The following is a 19,279-nucleotide window of genomic DNA, read 5'->3' on the forward strand; positions in this document are numbered from 1 at the left end:
CACACCAGGTGTCACCTTCAGGAGGTGACACCACACTGTCCAAGCCTCAGTTCAGTGATCTGTAGTCTGCTCCAGGTCCAGCCACCTTGCACTCTTGTCAATGTTAATCTTTTCACTGCTCACCATTGAGAACATGGATAGACCGGGCCTTGAGCAGTCTAAATGCTGGAGACGGAGGTGGCACAGTCATTCTCCACAGTGAGTGCTGCATATTGCTTGCTCAGCTCCAGTTCCACAAAATGTCTCCTGGTTCTCCTGTGTATCACTTTCATTTGTGCACCCCTTCCACTGGGATTTCCCCTTCCTCTGCAGACACCCCTCCTTTCGTCTCCCTTTGCGGAGAGTTCCTTCTGTCTTCTCCCACCCAAAGTGTGGCAAGACGGACCCTTTCATCTTCTTCAGCAGGGACAGTAGCTTGCATTTGAAACACAGCTGTGGCCCGCTGTGTTCAATTCATGGCTATGGCAAAATCTTGAGAGCTGTAGTGATTATTGTGTTATTGTGGTTATTGTGTGGCCTTGGACCAAGAAACCCCAGGTTCAAGATGTCACTTAACCGTGAGCCTGACTGGTTGACTTTGGACCAGTCATACTTTCCCAACCAAACTTACCTCAGAGGGTTGTTGTAAGGATAAAAGGAGAGGGAGGAGCCATGTGCACTACCCTGATCTCCTTGGAGGAAAGGCAGCATATAAATGTGAAAATAAACACTATACTACAGCCTTTGTTGGCATCCTTCAGTCTCAGAAGACTATGGTATTGTGCTCTGAATAGTGGTTCTGGAACAGAGCATCCTCTCCAGTGCGCGAAGCCTGGGTAAAGTAGATATGGAGGATATGCATGTGATACTACAGCCACACATTCTTTAAAATGGGTGCTTAACATTCATTTATGGCTCTGTGAGCTGCTTTTTGAAATCTGTCTTCTTTCAGAAAGCTCACCATTTTTTTGCAATCACTTTTCAAGGTCTTCATTTCTCCGGTCTCATGGTCAGATTGTTTTTACAGGACAAAAATGTTCTGTTTTGGGGGTTGTTTTTTTTAAACGTTCTTTCAATGCTTGCTTGTTCTGTTTTGAAGCCAAAATATCTACGTTACGTTTCTGTCTGCTGTTCTATCTGAGGAATAGTGGGAAGTTAAACACTGTGTCATCAGCAAATAGCCTTGTGATGCCTGTGTTTTGTTTGCACCCGTCGGTGTCTGGAGAAAGCCTGATGGTTTCACCGAATGGTTCTAGCGAGATTGTGAAAACGATAGTAGACAAGGGATGTTCTGTGTTCCCGCCAAATCAGAAAATCAGTGGCTCAGGCATAATTGACTCTTACTTTTTGTTTTCTTTATTAATACTGAAAATTCCACTACCCAACTTAAATTGAGAGCCCGTTGTTTTCCTCAGTTTTTCCCAGCTGTCAAAAACTGTATAAAGTACAGTATTGCATGTATCTCAATTTTCCCAAAATGTTCTGAGGGGTTTTCTGGATTTTTAAAAAAGTTATTTTTCTATTGCTTCCAAATTTCCAGAAATTTTATATCTTTATGCTTGCTTGAGCTAGAATAAAACATTTCCTTTTCTTTTTACTGTCTTTCAAATTCACTGTTTCTTCAGGATAATAAGTTTAATTCTTTACCTTTTTAATGAGAACACACAAACACACACACACCCCTGCTAACTTTGAGCACACATTTAAAAGCTTTCCGGACTGAATTTACTGATTTCCCTCTTAGTCTGATCAGTCATCAAGTGTTCTAGGAGGAAGAGACAATCCAGCTTTCAGTCAGGGTCTGCTATTAAAACTGGCAGCCCAGTCCTATCCTTACCCTCCCTGCCACTGTTGCAGCCATGCCAAAACAGGGGCATTGTAGGGTGGGCGGATCGGGAGGTTTCATAAGGCAAGGGAATTTAAATCCCCTTGCACCTCTGTAAGCCTACCACTCCACAATGGGTCTCCTCAGACCTGTGCCAGCAAAACAGGGTGAGCAGACATCCTATTTTTCCAGGACATGTCCTCTTTTTTAGTCTTGTGTCCTGGAAAAAACTTAAATGTCTTCCTTTTCCCTATGAGCAGGCAGCACGTAGCCTTCTTGTAATTAATAAATTATAAGAACATAAGAACAGCCCCACTGGATCAGGCCATAGGCCCATCTAGTCCAGCTTCCTGTATCTCACAGCGGCCCACCAAATGCCCCAGGGAGCACGCCAGATAACAAGAGACCTGCATCCTGGTGCCCTCCCTTGCATCTGGCATTCTGACTTAGCCCATTTCTAAAATCAGGAGGATGCACATACACATACATCATGGCTTGTAACCCGTAATGGATTTTTCCTCCAGAAACGTGTCCAATCCCCTTTTAAAGGCGTCCAGGCCAGATGCCATCACACATCCTGTGGCAAGGAGTTCCACAGACCAACCACACGCTGAGTAAAGAAATATTTTCTTTTGTCTGTCCTAACTCTCCCAACACTCAATTTTAGTGGATGTCCCCTGGTTCTGGTGTTACGTGAGAGTGTAAAGAGCATCTCTCTAGCCACTTTATTATATGTACTATAGTTTTAAATTTAAGAATAAGTAATATAGTGTTTAATTAACCACATGAAATCAATATATGAGTGTTCTTAGCTTTTATTTTGTCATGTCTACATTTTCCTTGGATGTCCTACATTTTGAGTTACATTGTCCTCTTTTATGCTTATGGCATTGGTCACCCTGCAGCAAAATCACTGGGGCAAGTCTAAAGAGAGAAGGGGGGGAGGCAGCCCACAGAGGGGACAGGAGCCAGCCTATGCCATTGCTGCCTGATCCACCCCCTCCTGCAGCCTCCCTGACCTTCCCAGACCTCTCCCACCCAGTTTTGCTTCTCCCCACCCTGTACTGCCCTCCCCACCCCTCCCTGCTGTGGCAGGTGATCAGCAGTCCCAACACAAGCTGAAAGGCTTCAGCCTTCCCACCAATGCTCGGGCAGTGTGCTTTACAGCCGTTTTTCAGCAGTCACCCCCAGTGGAACATGCATTTTGCTAGCAGTGGGGCCCAATAGGATTGGGCCATGGACCACAGAAAATTTCCTATGGAAATGTATTTTCATGTATCACCATGTTTTTTACAGATCTGATGAAAACTGGCACATAAGCCTTGTGATGCTATTAATTCATTTTCAAGTGTGTGCCATGCATTTGGGAATAATTTGATGCAGTTCTCTCCATAAATCTCTTAGATTTGAAACATGTAGAAACTCGTCAGTGTATTTACCCTCAGGAAGGCGGACTTGCTCCTTTGGATACCGTGTAGATCTATTGATGCTTTAAGAAGTAAGAGATACTGTAGTGATCAGAGTGATAGGCTAGCTAGGACCAAAGAGACAGATGTTGCATGCTAGCACTAGATGGAATGGGGCCCTTGGGCAAGGTCCTGTACTGGACGTCCTGTGGCACTGACAACAGACACCTGAGGGCGCACCGGACACTATCACCACTGCTAGTATTGAGCAGTGGAATTGACATGGGTTCTCAGCCAGTACCCCACTTGTCTGATGTCTGATGCCACCCCTGCCCAAGTTCAAATCCCCACTTGGCCACGAAATTCACAGCTGACCTAGAGCTAGTCGCTCTCTTTTGTTCTACCTCATATGACCATTGTGAGGATTAAATGTGAGGGACAGAACTTGAAGGACATTGAGAAGAAAATGTAATTAGCAAATTACGTAACTGAAATTATCTCCACAAAAGTGCTTTCTTCTGTGCTTGAAAATGTTCACTGTGGCCAACCATTTGTGCTGACACTGTGTCTGTGCCTAACCCAGCAATCGGAAGGGAAAAGATAGAAAATTTGGGGGAAATTGAAATACTGTTGAAATTGAAATATTGTACATCCAAAGCCTTCTTATCAAACCTATTTACTTTACTACTCTAATAGTGACTGCTTTTCCTTTGTATTCTATTGGGGTTTAGGATGTGAATTCGCCTACCTCCTTTCAAACAGGTCCATTACTATCAGTCATTTCCTGTTACTGTATAGTTAAGCAAAAGTTTGAAGGGGAGTCCCCACTGGTGATGCAGGCCAACTTTTCCGAGACTTTTTGACTTGCTGCCTACATGTTCTAAGTTTCAGAAGAGACTTGATATATATCAAGTCTGAATTGAACAGCGCTCATAAAGAAGTGAGTCCCTTGCCCTAACTTCAATTGGTAGTCTGTATGTGGTTTTCTGATGTGTGTGCTGAGCAATCAAATCTTGTGGCTGAGATCTTTTCCCATGGGGTGGAAAATGTGCTTACTGGGGCTTTCCCCTCCTCCAACTGGCTCATACAAGGAAATGTTCTAGGTATGACCCCATCACTCTTTCAGGGAATTCCCTTAAATGCAGATTATTTTAGCTCACCAATTGTCAAGGTCCTCAATTCTGAGCCCAAGTTGCCTTTTTGACTTTTGTAACATTTACATGTGGTCTTCCAAAGCAAGACTTGGCTCAACTGCAGTGTTTACAATGGCCACAGCTTATTTAATAGGGCCATTTATTATTTTGCCTCTTTCAATAGCCAAATGGCAAAGTAGGCATCATCATGTATTTTCTTCACTGTCTGCCCCATTCTGGTATAAAGCACATTTGGATGGAACAGGCTGGTTAGTTTATTTATTACACAGAAAGGAGTGCATGGGTTAGGGGGCTAACTACATCCCCCCACCTTACCTTTTGAACAAAATTATGATGAGGCAAGATGGAGGGTGGGGAGGCAGTAGCTAATGGAGAAGCACCCCATGTCAGGTAAAAAAGCAGATCACCCACTTCTTGCTTTATAACTGGACAGGACAGGTACATAAATCATACCAATGACTGCCTTGTGACATCTAGTTTGGCCCTAAGTACTGTCTAGCCTTTATATCCCATTGTTGTATGATGGGATCATCTGGACTTCATGCTAATACCATCTTGATGCATTTCAATTTCTTTGAAGAGAAGGTGTACTGTGTACGTCAACTTTAATTGCCACCATTTTTCCTGCTATCTCCTCTTCCACCATTGTGTTGCCAGATAGTGTCCTTCCTCCTGCTCCACCAGCCAACTAAGCTACATTTAAGGGCTTGGGCATCAGACCCAGGACTATATGCCTTCCCGGGCTTTTGAGCTCTCCCTGTCCACTAACCACAATTTAGGACATGAGAGTGGGTACCATGGGAGACCCAGTGCAGGGATTTGTTCCAGACTGGCACTTGCACTGATCAGCTGACCGGGAAAAATATATTTGACTTGTGGCTGTGCTTTTAACAAGTTTATTTGCCCACATTACCAGATGATGGTGATTATCTCCATGCCCTAAAAAGCTTCACTTTTTGATTTCCACAAATCAAGCTGCTGCTGAAGACATAAGCACAGGTCAGACTTTCTCTAGTCAGCAACCTCAGAAAAGGAAGAGAAAGACATTAAAACATGTTCCTTGCTTCTCCATCCATTCTGAATTAACATTGATACCTCCCTTTTTTACAGGCCCTTACCCAACCCTGGGATACAACACTGACATCTCTTCAACAACCTTGTTTTCCTCTGAAAGCAGCAAACAGTTTGGATACCAGGTCCTACAAATTGGAAAAGGTTCTGAAGCCAGGTAATCTCACAATCCTACCCAGGTACAACAGAGTTTGGGTGTGTGTGAGGGGGAGATACCTGCAAGAATAATTTTAATATGTGGCGTCCACTTAACGGTGAGAGAGGTTATGGGTGTCAATTATTTTTTCTGATAGGGCACCTATGCCTTTAATAGCTGCTTGTCATACAACAACAACTACTACTACAACTACAACAATAATATATATAGTTGGCAACCTTCAGTCTCGAAAGACTATGGTATCGCGCTCTGAATGGTGGTTCTGGCACAGCGTCTAGTGTGGCTGAAAAGGCCAATTCGGGAGTGACAATCCCTTCCACACTGGGAGCAAGTGCAGTCTGTCCCTGGTCTGTCTCCCTGGCTATGGGCCTTCCTTCTTTGCCTCTTTGCCTCAGTCTATTGGCCACGTGTCTGCCTTTCTGGTCAACAGATTACTCCTCTGACTTTATTCAAGGCAGTTCACATAGGCAGGCTATCTCTAAACCCCTGAGGGGATTTTTACGATAACAGAAAGGTTCTATTTTTCAAGAACCGCACAATATTTCAGATGGATCTTTCACTGTCTGGTATCACTTCTGGCCCCAAAGGTAGCACATGAAATTTTTTTGCTGGCATGGATGTAAAACAATGGAGAAAAGCCATGCCTGGACCAGTTCCACACATGGACTTTTGAAATCTTCTGAGAAGTTGCTGGCCTGCTGTTAGCTCAAAGTGGAATTACAATGGAGGTTCCATGTGGCACTGAAGAGAGTGCTTTTTCCTCATTAAAATTTGGAATGCTGGCCCACATAGTCAAAGGAAGAAATACTGGCTTTAGAAAGATGAGGGACACATCACTCCCTTGTCGTCATTCTGTAATTCAACCTCTGGAGCAGATCCAAGTGGACCCATCAGAGCCGCCAGAGTTCTACACAGGGTAAGGGAACCGTTGTTTCCTTACCCTGAGGAGACCTTTGGCTGCTCCTCCTGCCCCGCAGGATATAGTGGCAGCCTTTTCAGCCCTGCTGTACCATGTGGCACCAGGGGAGCATAGGACTGGGCCTTAGATGTCCTGGTCATCGAGTTGTTCAGTGAGGAGGCTGAGTTAAGAGTAAAGGGATCAGGTGTTTATGGAGCCACACAAAAACCAGCATGACTGGCTGAGAAAGAGGAATTCCCATACTTTTGGTTGTTGCTTTCACTATTTTGGATTCCTCAAAGAGTCTGTGGTTAAGTTCCGGATTCACACCCTATTCAGTTTCATTCTGCTGTGGAGGAAGGAGTGTTGCTGTCTTTTCTTCAACAATTTAATTGGATGGGAACTGATTGCTTCCCCTTTTTGTGAGCTGTGCTATTCTGAGAGTTTTTTGCAGAGGAAGTGAGAGAGTGAAGTGTTTGGAAGGCAGAGAGGAGGAGGGACAGGAGGAGGGATAATGACAGGACACCATACATGACAGGAGAAGGGATAATGCTGGCACCTTTTATTCTTAATTATGATGATGATAATTTTACTACTTCTGTTAGCTATTATAAAGTACTGTATAATGATAATTATTATGTTATAGACATGGTTTCTTTTACACCCTGGGTGACATGCTGAAATGGTACAGCTTTCCTAATTCCTGCATCTCCATGTCAGGAAAAGGGTCTCCACTGTTTATGTCTGCTTTTTGTGATGATGCCAAAGGCAGGATGGCTATGAGAAGGCTTGGGATGGTGGATATGCTGGAAAGGGGTTAAGTAGTTACCCACCCCAATCTGTGTCTTCTTTCTTCTTCTCAGGGTCATTGTGGGGGCCCCTGGCGAACAGAACACCACAGGCGCAGTGTATCAATGTAGTATGCAGAGCAAAACGTGCCAGGATGTTCCCCTTGATGGTGAGTTTCAGGGCTCCAGACCTTGAATAAGAGGTCTTTGGTAGACTCATACTACTGCGGTTGGGGAGAGCAGTGACAAAGCACTTCAGAGCCTTTGCTTTGTTATTACATTTATCAAGTCTGCAGTCATGAATGCTCACTGGCTATTGCCTTGTTAGGCTAAGTCAAGAGTCCAGTTGATCTTTCTTAACTACTCATAATGGTCCAGGGTTCTTATTGCTCCTTCTGTATTCCTGCCCCACTTGTTTTGTTATTGCTGTTGTTTGTTTTCTTGATACAGCAGCCACTGCCTCCTCAGTCCTCTTGCTTGCTCTACATGTTACCGAGCATCCTGAGGTACATGTGCCCTCTCACTTTGTGTGGGATGTCGAAGTATATCAGAGAGGTGGTCTTAGGCATCTTCATCCCTTCCTGGGACCCTATCCACAATACAAATGATTCTGTGTGTGCATGCGTGCATCTAAAATGTGGACCTAACATAATGTACAAAGCCAAAATCCATTATACCAGTGTTTCTCAAACTGTGGGTCAGGACCCACTAGGTGAGTCACGAGGCAATTTCAGGTGGGTCCCCATTCATTTCAATATTTTGTTTGTAATATATTAGACTTGATGCTACTGTAGTATGTGACTGCATTTGGGAAAATGTTACAAATATGTTGCAGTGAGGGTAGGATTGCAGCCTAGGATTGCTAAAAATTTTCCTGCTTGATGTTGTTACTTCTGGTCATGACGTCACTTCTTGTGGGTCCTGACAGATTCTCATTCTAAAAATTGGGTCCGTTGCTATGTGTGTGGGAACCACTGCATTATACACTGTACTTAAAATCTGATAAATCAATACCACGCATTCACAATTGTAAAAGGTAAATCCAAATTTACTTGAATGGCCACATCAGAGGAAAAAAAAGAAATAATTCATTCTACTGCTGGGGACCTTGGGGCCAGTTTCCCAGCCTATCTGCCTTCCTGCTGTTTTCCCCTTGTTCTGAGCCAATCCTGTCCTTCAAGGCCTTAGCAACTGCCCTAGGGGAGGGGGGATGTATTTCACCTGGGATGTCCTCCTCCTGGGCTGTTCCTCCTGTCAATGGGCTGACCTCTGGCACCTCCCAAAGCTTAGCAGCCTGGATGCCCTCCAGTTAGAAAGTATTCTCATCATTGGTCTTAAATTCCCTGCGGCTTCCTTTCCTTTCCCTTCCTCACCTCTTCTTTTCCCTTCCCCCATTCTTAATAGCCCTTCCACACCTGCTTCTGCTTCTCCACTCACAGGGAGGTGGTTGGGCTGATTCCTTCCTGGCAAGCTTGTTTCCTGACAAGAAAAACACTTGCCATTCATTTCATTTTTAATAGAGTAAGTATAACATTTTCCTGGGGCATTGCTCAATGAGAAGATACATAAAATACCTTATGTATTATCTTTACATTCCAAACTTTCCTTTTCCAAAGTAAATGAGATCATTTCCAATGTTTTGCTGTTAAAGTATATGCAGTTATCATTAACATGAAGTTTACCACAGTGTAATGTTGTCTCCTGATCTGCCTCCTCAAACACGCCAACAATACTGTAAATTGACTCAGGAGAGTTTCGTATCCAATAACATTTTTGGTTTGCACTAGATTTTTTTCCCCAGGACTCCTCAATCTGGGTATGGCCCCATCATATGTGAGAAAAGGGACCTAACATGGTAAAAGACACTTTTGCCATCTATCAAAAACACCTCTTAAGTTTAACTAACATACAGTGCAATCTGTATTAACCCCTGCTAATTGGGTAAGAGGCACTTTTTCAAGTGGGTGCTCCTTTTTTTAGCAGGGGGAGAGTAACTGGCCCACCTCACCCCAGCACTGTCTGTTCTAGTGGCTGTCTGCTGGTATTCATTTGCATCTTTTTAGATTGTGAGCCCTTTTGGGACAGGGAGCCATTTAGTTATTTGATTTTTCTCTGTAAACCGCTTTGTGAACTTTTAGTTGAAAAGCCGTATATAAATACTGTTAATAATAATAATAATAATAATAATAATAATAATAATAATAATCTGTGCAAAATCTTTTACAAAAAATCATCTAGAGCAGTGGTTCTCACAAATTTAGCACCGGGACCCACTTTTTAGAATGATAATCTGTCAGGACCCGCCGGAAGTGACGTCATGACCGGAAGTGACATCATCAAGCAGGAAAACTATTAACAATCCTAGACTGAAATCCTACCCACACTTACCAGGGAGCAAGTCCCCATTATTGTTAATATATACATAGTAGCTTGTTAAAAGTACAGGTCTGTAACATTTCCCCAAATGCAGTCGGTGGTACCATCAAGTCTAATATATTACAAATAAAATATTGAAATGAATGGGGACCCACCTGAAATTGGCTCATGACCCACCTAGTGGGTCCCGACCCACAGTTTGAGAAACACTGATCTAGAGGAAATGTCCTATATAATGTTTGTAAATTTTCCATACAATTATTTTGCCAGTGTGTACTTTGAAATATAACATTAAATTCCTACTCCTATTTTTTGCCCATTCTTGTTGAGTAGTGATACCAGCCATTCAGAGATGTTGCATGTTGGTGGGGAGGGGTCTACTGACCAGGAGGGGGCTTAGGTATGTGTCTCCCCTTCAAACCAATTTGATCTAACTGTCTTTGCAGGGAGCTCTGGAGTGTCCCACCTTGGTCTGACCTTGGCAAGCAATTCTCAGGGATCCCAGATGATTGTGAGTTTGCAGTGTGGGGGCTGGCATGGAGGCTGAATTTGTATTTGGGTACAGGGCTGGACAGGGCCTTTTGACAGCTGGGTGACAGGCAGAAACCAAGAGGTAAAGCTTTTTCATCTCACAGCACATCCACTCTGGGAAAGGTTTCACCTCTTGATTTCACTGAAGCTGTTAGAGGGGCAGAATGGGAGAGAGTTTTATTGGGTCTACAAATGTTATTTTCCACAATCTACCTGGATTGACCCTACATCTGGTTCCCAAACCATTTGAACCTCCAGAATCCTCCATGGCTTAGAAGCCTAACTCAGTCTGGTGACTGAGGTGGAAAATGAGAAGAGCTGCACTACCCACTAGTTCATATGGGGCACAAACCACTTAGTGGTGTTTTTCTGTCCTTGATATTCTCCCACTCCCAATAGTTATTTATTTATACATTTTTATTATTATTATTGATTAGTCACAGCCCACCTGATGGTGGCTGGCATTTTCTAAATATCAAGTCCTTCTCAAGGACGTAGTATATTTAGAGTTATTTGAGAAAAATGTGTGCATTATATTATTCTCATTGTTGTGGTCTTGGGGTACATGACACTTTATAGACAAAAGGGAAAGAACAGAGGAAGGGGGAGGAGCTTGAAATGAGTGAGTGAGGGAAGAGTATGTGATTGTTGCAGTTAAAAGTACTTAAGCTTAGTTAACAGTAGGGAAAGAGGTCTAAGGTGTTGTGACAAATGCTTAACATCGATGGTGAGCTTTAAGAAGAGACTGAAAGGGAGGAAGGAAGGAGACATCACGCAGGGGTTCCTGGATGCAGTTGCAAGCATAAGTAACACTGACTGAGACATTTGAGGATGAAGAAAGGATGGCTGGTAGATAGAGCCAAAGGGGTAAAGTCTTACAGGCAGCAGTGAGTTATGTTTGCATAAACTATTTACTTGAACCGTAACTGTTAGCTTGAAATATCTTCTCTGTAGGCATGTGGGCCAGGACTTGCACAGCACTGTGACAAAAATCTCTATGTGAGCGGACTCTGCTATCTGCTTGATGCCAAACTGAATAAACCGCAGAGCATATCAACTGGATACCAAAGTGAGAAGGAGATGCACCCTGACTTTTAAAAACACCCAGTTTCAGCTCCTGACATCTATAGCTTTTGCCTTCTGGAGGCCTTCCCCCTGCCAGATTTGAGGACAGAACTCAGGATTTCTGACTCTACAGTGGTGATGATTAATACTAATAATATGTAGCACATGAAAGCACTTTTGTGTTCAAATTTCTGTGTATATATTATCTCAGTAATCTTTACAACAGCTCTGTAAAGTGGGCCAGTATTATTATCCCTCAATGCAGATGGGAGCAGAAGGGTAGGGCAATTATGACTTGACAAACAGCCCAATCCTATCAGACACCATTTTAAACTATGCAGCCACCCTGATGACTCACTGCATGCTAAGGTGGGTGACCAGATGCCTGGAAGAGGTAAGTAAAAGTATATTTTACTTACTTCTCCATAGGTCACCTGGCAATCAATAGGTCTTCTTGGACGTATGCCAGCTAGTTGGGTGGCATAAGTTGGGTGGCAAATGCTCCCTGGGGCATTTGGTGGGCCGCTGTGAGATACAGGAAGCTGGACTAGATGGGCCTATGGCCTGATCCAGTGGGGCTGTTCTTATGTTCTTATAAGTTCAAGGAGAGGCAGGGGCATGTCTGGCCAGGAAATGGGGATAGGATCTGGTGTGCACTGCTGCTGTTGAGATCCACCGCACTTTCCACCCCAGTCCTCCCTGAACCTTCCCCCAATCTGCCTGTGACCCGTGCCTGGGTCACGCCGGCTGGGCCATGCCTGCTGGCACATTACCTGTTCTGACATGAGCTGGTTGAACAGAGTCTGTGGCCATTTGTGCTGGTGGCTTTGATGTGCATGTCAGCTGCTGATTTCTGCATATTATTCATTAATTTGTTTTGGAACATTCTCTTCCACTTTTCTCTGATAGAACCAAAGTAGCTAAGAATAAAAAAATAAACACAGGCAAATGCACAAGAAAATTTAAAATAAGCAGCGTTGCATCTCAGCCAATATTGAATGACTCCTAAGAAGTCACATCTTCACCTGGCATCTAAAGGCATAGCGGGCAAGAGCAGTCCTGGCCTTCATGAAGAGGGAATGCCAAAGTATCAGTGTCAGCACTGAAAAGGCCCTCCTCCTTCTGCCGTGCCTCAGGCACCCAAAGCAGGCCTCAGTTAACAACTGATAGTGGACCCTACAGGTCAGGCTGTTTCTTTCCTGGTAACTTGGGGCCCAATCCTATGCAACTTTACAGTGCCAATGCAGGCGCAATGCAACCCCAAGGAAAGGGTACAACTGTTCCCTTACCTTGAAGAGGCCTCTGTGACTGCCCCTCCCCAACTGCAGGATGTAGTCAGCGCCATTGGCATGGCTGCATCGCTGCTGGAAAGCTGGATAGGATTGGGCCCTGTGTTATCCTAGGTGGAAGGCAGGTGGAGATGGGTGTGGGTTGGTTTCTTCCTTATTGCTCAGCTATCAGGCCAGGCAACTCACATAGGGTGTAAAGGAAGGGGAGGCACAGTTTATCAAACCATTAGGTAGACATTCCGAAGTTTAAAAGCATAGGTTGGAAACCCAGATGAGAAGTCATTGTCAGGATTCTTTTTCTGTTCAGCAATAAGTTCCGCCACCCTCAGAAAATACCTAACTTCTAAATTTGAGTATTGTTTCTTAGGAAACCTTCCTGCAAAGGACCTTGAAAAGTGGTAACCCACACCTCAGGCTCTTCCTGACTTTCTTGGGAGCACGTGGAATATTAAGAAATATTATCTTGTTTTTGAAATGGAATGCCCTGCTCCTCTGGCACAAGGGATTCCCCCTGCAACCTCTGAAGACTGATGAGCTCTCTGTTCTTCCAATAGACAGAATCTCACATCATGCTAAGACCCCAGCCTAGCATCAATTGCAGCGGGTTTTCACTGGTGTCTCTGTTATATTTTTAAGACAATGAGTCATCTAAGAGGGGGAACCATCTTTTCATTCATTTCATTATATATAAACCACTACGTAAACTCTTTTGTTGAAAAGCAGTAGGTTTTTATTAATATTAATAGTTTATAACTCAGGCATCTGGGCTCTCAGCTCCTTACCCTGCTTTCCATCTGATCCCAACGCAGTCTCTCCCTTCATCTCACAGAATGCCTGAAAGCGAACGTGGATCTGGTGTTTCTCTTTGATGGATCAGAAAGCATGAAAAGCAATGAGTTCAAGAACATTAAGGAATTCATGATTGATGCGATGGAGAAACTAAGCAACCAAACCATACACGTATGATACATCTTCCAAACACCTGGGGGGGCAATGTTTGCCATCTTGAGTGACTGGGACTGAGGCAATTTCACTTAAGCTGCAATCCTAGCCACACTCACCTGGGAGTAAGCCTCCTTGGCTACAATGGGATTTACTTTTGAGAAGTTATGGATAAGATTGGGCACTTAGGACCCTGTGTCGGCCAGCTTCAGGGTTTTCCTGTGGACTTATTTTGCGGTGGTGTTCTTGTGCGTGCACACAGATTTCATCACAGCCCAACTATCATTCCTTTCAAAACCTTTTAAAGTTTAAAACCAAGTGAGAGATGCGGCTGGGATAGCTCAGTGACATGGTTCTTTTGTGCAGGGGAAACAGCAACGGCATGCAATGGTCACTTGTCTCTCTTGCACTTATGAACCTGGGGAAAGTTACTGCAATAGTCTACTGTGCGTCTGTGCTTGCTCTTGCTCGTTCTATCTCCTGGCTGTTTGCAATCAGAAGCAAATGAGTTTGCTCACATCCTTTTTTCTCCTGCAAGAGGAAACCTAGGGCTAGAATAACCTGAAGGAGATTATCTTAGCCCCAGTTCAAGGAATACTAGAATAGTATTCAGCAAAATTACATGTAGCAAAATTACATGAAAAGTGTTTTCTTGAACTGGGCCTTTTCAGATTGCAGGTTGGGAGGAGGATTGCATTTTAAAATGCTTTTCTATATTAAAAAAGAAAACAACACCTTGAGAAATGGAGAAAACACCAGGGAGGAACTAAGTGAGCAGCTTCATCCCTGATATGCTAGGTTTCTACATGCAAAGAATTTTAGCATGGATGAGCATTCAAATATGTGCTACCCTCTCCACATACCTGTCATATGAAATGATACAATTCAAGTGATTTTGCTGAATGTATGCCATGACCCTCTGTCTTCCCCAAAGTTTTGTCCAAAGCCTTAGTCACTGTATGTTCGCCATCTGTGATCCTTGATGGTCTGTGACCCCCTCCAGCCTGAAAATGGGGGGACGGCGGCACAGTGCAACCATGTTGCTAATATATTTTCTGTTTTTCCTTCTAACTCCCTCAGTTTGCTGCGGTTCAGTTCTCACAAAAGCCAACACTCGAGTTTGATTTTAACAATTACATCAGAGATCCCAACCCTCGAAAGCTCTTGGCCAATGTGACACATGCAAAAAGCATCACAAACACTTACAGGGCAATCAAATTTGTTGTGTGAGTAATTTTGCTCTCTAGGGTGGGAGGAAGGGAGGTCAGTAATGGAGCGCTTTGGGAAGAGATGGAGTAGATCCTAAACATTAGCCGCCTTGGGTACCCTTCAGGGAGAAAGGTGGAATACAAATCCAATAAATAAATAAATAAACATTCAGGGATTAGGGACAAAATATTTGGCAGAATATGTAAACCAAAAAACTCAGCCCCTTGGCCCATCTAGGTAAGTCACAGTGGTGAAAGGGAGAACTAGCAGAAGGGGGTCAGCTCTGCACTCTGACTGTTTCCTGTAAGCTCTACACTGATATTTTAAAATCATTTCTTTAGGCTGTGGTTTCAGCGCATACTGAAGGAGAGTGGCAGAGGGTGGAGGAGAACCAGGCTTGTGTGGGAACCTTCCCATCTCCCCAGGGAAAAAGTCCTGTTTCTGGATTCTAAGAGTTGTTAAAATGGAAATACTGTAATGTGTTTTGTCCATCTGGCCTTGCTCCCCTTCATTCTTCCCCTGTTTGTTGATGGCAGGGATCGAGTGCTCATTCCAGAGCGTGGCACACGACCAGGAGCAAACAAAGTGATTATCTTAATCACTGATGGAGATGCCACGGACAGAGACAATGGAAGCATAGAAAAAGCGAAGGAAAAGGGGATTTTGCGCCTTGTCATTGGGGTAAAGTATCAGAATCTTGTCCACATGGAGGGGAAGAGTGCAATTCAGATCAGGACTGGAGGAGGGAGGTTTCTCTGTCCACAATTTTCTTAATTGAAATGGTCTCATGCAGCTCTGTTTGCCCTATAGGAGGAACATACAGGTGTCTGTACATTTTGACCAACAGGCTGTACTTGAGGAGGGGCATGATTTTAATTGGAGAAACAAAATAAAAACAAGGAAACCAGACATTACTATGGTCTTTTCATCAAAAGGAAACAGACCCCAGTCATGGAGCCCCTGGAGAAGTGGGGTGTACATACAGAGGACATGCTATCTGATTTCTTACCTCCCCCCCCCCATTCCCCATTTTTGAATGCTTTCAGCACTTTTGAGCTCTTCCCACAACTGAAACAGAAACCCCAAAGTCCTGCCCCTGCCTCACTTAGCCCTTCTTTGCTTCTCCAGATTGGGAAAAACTACAACAAGACTGCATCCCGAGTATTTGCCTCGACGCCTGCGACACAATTTGTGAAGTTCCTTGACAGCTTTGAGCAGCTGAAAGACAGCTTCTCTGATCTGCGGTCCAAGATCTTTGCCATTGAAGGTATCCCAGAAGATGGGAGTGGTAGAGAACCCTGCCTTTGGACATGGGCATTTAACAAATCTTGCCAGCCACAATCCGGCCAGCCTGGAGCTTCTGTGAGGCTTGATGATACAAGCATCAGGCATGTGTGCTGCATGGTCTGCTTGAAGCTTCATTCACCATACACGTAGTGCCATTAGGACAAACCACTTGGTGGACTGAGGGTCCTATGGTCATCCCTGGTGGCAGAGACAAATTTCTGAAAAGAGGGGTGGTGGAGTTTGCACTGCTGGAAAACATATCCTCTGACCCAAAAGCCATGCTCTTTAATCTTAGATCTGTATGATTGAGGGTGCAATCCTCCCTTGCGCCAGCCTGGGAGGGTTGCAAACATACCATAAAACACATTTGCACGTCTGTGGGAGTAAGCTGCACCAGCACATGGAGGTGTGCTAGCACACGGAGGCCAGATCCAGCTTCTGCGGCGGGGGAAGTGGGACGCAGGGCCAGAACCCAGCAGTTAAGCTGGATCCTAGCCCCATTCCCAAGCAGCGCAGCGCAACTCCGGGCTACTCCTTTCTGCTCAAATCTGCACCATCTCATCATGTGATGCAGATCCAAATAGACTCATTGGGGCTGCTGCCACTTTACCTGCGGTAAGGGGGAAAGTTTCCCCTTGCCTTGGACTGAGCCGCAGTCAACCCCATCCTTGTGCTAGATATAGTGCAGGCCTCCTGACCTGTCTGTTCCAGTGCAGATTAGGATTGCTCTGCCTGATAACTTGCAAATACGCTCTGGTCACACTGAGCCAAACACTCCTGATTGCTGTTACTGCACTTGGTGGTGGTAATGAAACTAGCCATGGTCTCCCTTCTTAAATTCAGTGGGTCCTTTGCAGACCCGCCCTCTTCCTGTTCCACCTCTCCACAGGAGTTCTTCTTCATCTTAACTAGAATCCCTCCCTTGGTGCTCAGATGAAACCATTGTGGGTAAGAGGGGGCGGATGTTTACAGAAAGATGTATTTTTCCCCAACTGTGTAACTTACAGGTACCAGCGACAGTGGCTCCTTCCACCTGGAGTTGTCGTCCAGTGGACTCAGTGCAGATATATCCCAGGTGAGGCAGTCTCTGGTGTGTCATGTCAAATGAGGTGCCTCAGACCCCAGGAAGTCTCTGATGTGGGTGGTCCAATTAGTTTAAGCTTATTTTTTTTTCCTTTGCCACACTATAGGGCCGGGTGATCCTGGGTGCTGTCGGTGTTAACAACTGGGCTGGAGGACTGTTGGAACAGCAAGAAGATTTGACCAGTGAAAAGTTAATCAGCACCCCCCTTGACAGAAGGGATATGCAAGGGGCCTACTTGGGTGAGTAGGGCAAATTGGTTCTCCCATGAAACATCTGCGTCACTACTGCATTTTCTGGATCTTTCCTTTCACTCTGCATGCTGAGCATATCTGTGTTAGTCTTTTATGGCCATCTTTTCGGCAAGGCTGTCATGCCTACAACAGTTCCAGCCAACTGAGTTTCATCCTGGCTTTCACTCTTGAGGTAGTTTTGGGCAGTTGTTCAAGTGCTGGACTGGAAGAGGGGAGACAGGGGTTTAGATCTCCAGTCCGTCATGTGAGGGCAAACAGTGTGTTGAAAATTGCAACTTGTTCTGTCCCTGAACCAGAGTATTTAATTATTTTCTCCTGTGACTCCACTGGATTAATTTGCTTTTTTTTCAGGCTATGCACTTAAATTCCTACAGCGTCAGCAAGGAGAGTTCTATGCTGTTGGTGCCCCTCGATATGAACATGTGGGGCGGGTTCTCCTATTTGAGGTCAACCTCACCACAACCAACTGGACATTAAAACAGGAGATCCCAGGACAGCAGGTGAAGTGAATGGGGGCCTTGGGGAGTGCTCATATTTATTTAAAATCACATGGGTTTTTTTGGACACTTGTTACTAATCTAAGGTGGCTAACAAAGCACTTTAAAAAATTCTTATGATAAAAGCAGCAGAGAAGCATTAAAAAAAATCATGACAATTATATAAATGAGTCTGTATAAAAGCAGTACTAAAAGCAACAGTTAAGAGCAGCAGTGATAGGGAGTTCCAGGGGCAGCACTGTCCAGGTTTTAGCTTCCTTTGGAGGAAAAATCACTGAAGGCTTCTAGTGCCTTTGTAATATCAAAATATGTTGGGAACTACTGGGCTAGAATATCAGAGACACTTCCTCTTCCTCTCCCCTCTTCCTTTTCCAATGCAGTGAGTGGAAGGAGCAGAGGCCGGCACATCATTTGGTAAGGGTCGGCAGCGTTTGGCCCACTGCCTCAGATCCTGAGAGGTCTTAAGCCAGTCCTAGAAAAGGGTGATACTGTGCCCAGGAGGTCCAGTCAGGACCCTCTGATCTTGCCATGTATTTTGAGAGGATCCTATGCTGGTAACCCTCTTCTTCAGGTGCTGTGTTTTTCATTCTCCCCTGAGGATGCTTGGTTGATGGTTGGAAGAAAAACTTGTGTTTGGGGTGGGGTGGGGGTTATTTTTCCATTGTAACTGCTTTTGATTGAATTGTTTTATTACTTTTTTATTGTTTCATTTTCTTTTGCTTGTCAGTCACCTTGGGTTGCCTTTGGCAATACTGGCAGAATTTAAATGTTTTTCTGTGAACATCAAATCATGCATTTGTAATATTTCTCTTGCAGATTGGGTCATATTTTGGGGCAGTTCTCTGCTCTGTGGATGTCAACAACGATGGTGAAACAGACCTCCTCCTTGTTGGGGCCCACCTGCATTTCGGAGGGCCAGGGGGTCGCGTTTATGTGTACGGCTGGAGGCAGGTGAGCAAATTGGGCCATGCTGTTATGTTCTGTATTCATGTGGGATACATTCTCACATTACAGAATCCATGATGCTGAAGAAGGACACCTGTTTAAGGACATCTCTCCTTCCAGGGTGAGCTCATTCGCCTGGGAGAGCTTCAGGGAAAGCCCGGAAACCCTTTGGGCAGGTTTGGGGCAGCCATCGCAGACCTGACAGACATCAACGGGGATGATTTCATGGATGTGGCTGTGGGAGCTCCCTTAGAGGATGGGGAGGCTGGAGTGGTCTACATCTATAACGGTAACGGAAGGACTCTGCATATGGAGCATAGCCAGGTACATAACAGAACATGACGACAGCAGAAATTTGCACCCTCATTAATAGAAATAATGAAGTGCTCCCGTGAGGCTAGTGCACCCGTCCAGGAGCCTGCCTGAAAAATCTCCTTGTTCCAGCTTTGCCAATGAGGAGGTGTACTCAGAATAGTGACTCACACAGAACCATGGAGAAGAGTAATTCATCCTATACTTTCACAT

General features: G+C 44.6%; 1 protein-coding gene across 1 annotated transcript in view; it reads left to right on the plus strand.

Moving 5' to 3' along the window:
- The first annotated feature begins 4,732 nt into the window (after window positions 1–4,732).
- ITGAL (integrin subunit alpha L) overlaps window positions 4,733–19,279 on the plus strand; it is a 35,053-nt gene continuing 20,506 nt past the window's right edge. The window contains exons 1-14 of the mRNA XM_066630376.1: window positions 4,733–4,754; window positions 5,475–5,592; window positions 7,354–7,448; window positions 10,101–10,165; window positions 11,140–11,254; window positions 13,369–13,499; window positions 14,562–14,707; window positions 15,227–15,371; window positions 15,819–15,957; window positions 16,985–17,052; window positions 17,168–17,300; window positions 17,664–17,812; window positions 18,626–18,760; window positions 18,875–19,078. Coding sequence (XP_066486473.1) covers window positions 4,733–4,754; window positions 5,475–5,592; window positions 7,354–7,448; window positions 10,101–10,165; window positions 11,140–11,254; window positions 13,369–13,499; window positions 14,562–14,707; window positions 15,227–15,371; window positions 15,819–15,957; window positions 16,985–17,052; window positions 17,168–17,300; window positions 17,664–17,812; window positions 18,626–18,760; window positions 18,875–19,078 — 1,665 coding nt within the window. The remainder of the gene's footprint in view (window positions 4,755–5,474; window positions 5,593–7,353; window positions 7,449–10,100; window positions 10,166–11,139; window positions 11,255–13,368; window positions 13,500–14,561; window positions 14,708–15,226; window positions 15,372–15,818; window positions 15,958–16,984; window positions 17,053–17,167; window positions 17,301–17,663; window positions 17,813–18,625; window positions 18,761–18,874; window positions 19,079–19,279) is intronic.

Source organism: Tiliqua scincoides, chromosome 5 (genome assembly GCF_035046505.1).
Source record: "Tiliqua scincoides isolate rTilSci1 chromosome 5, rTilSci1.hap2, whole genome shotgun sequence".
Classification (NCBI taxonomy): Eukaryota; Metazoa; Chordata; class Lepidosauria; order Squamata; family Scincidae; genus Tiliqua; species Tiliqua scincoides.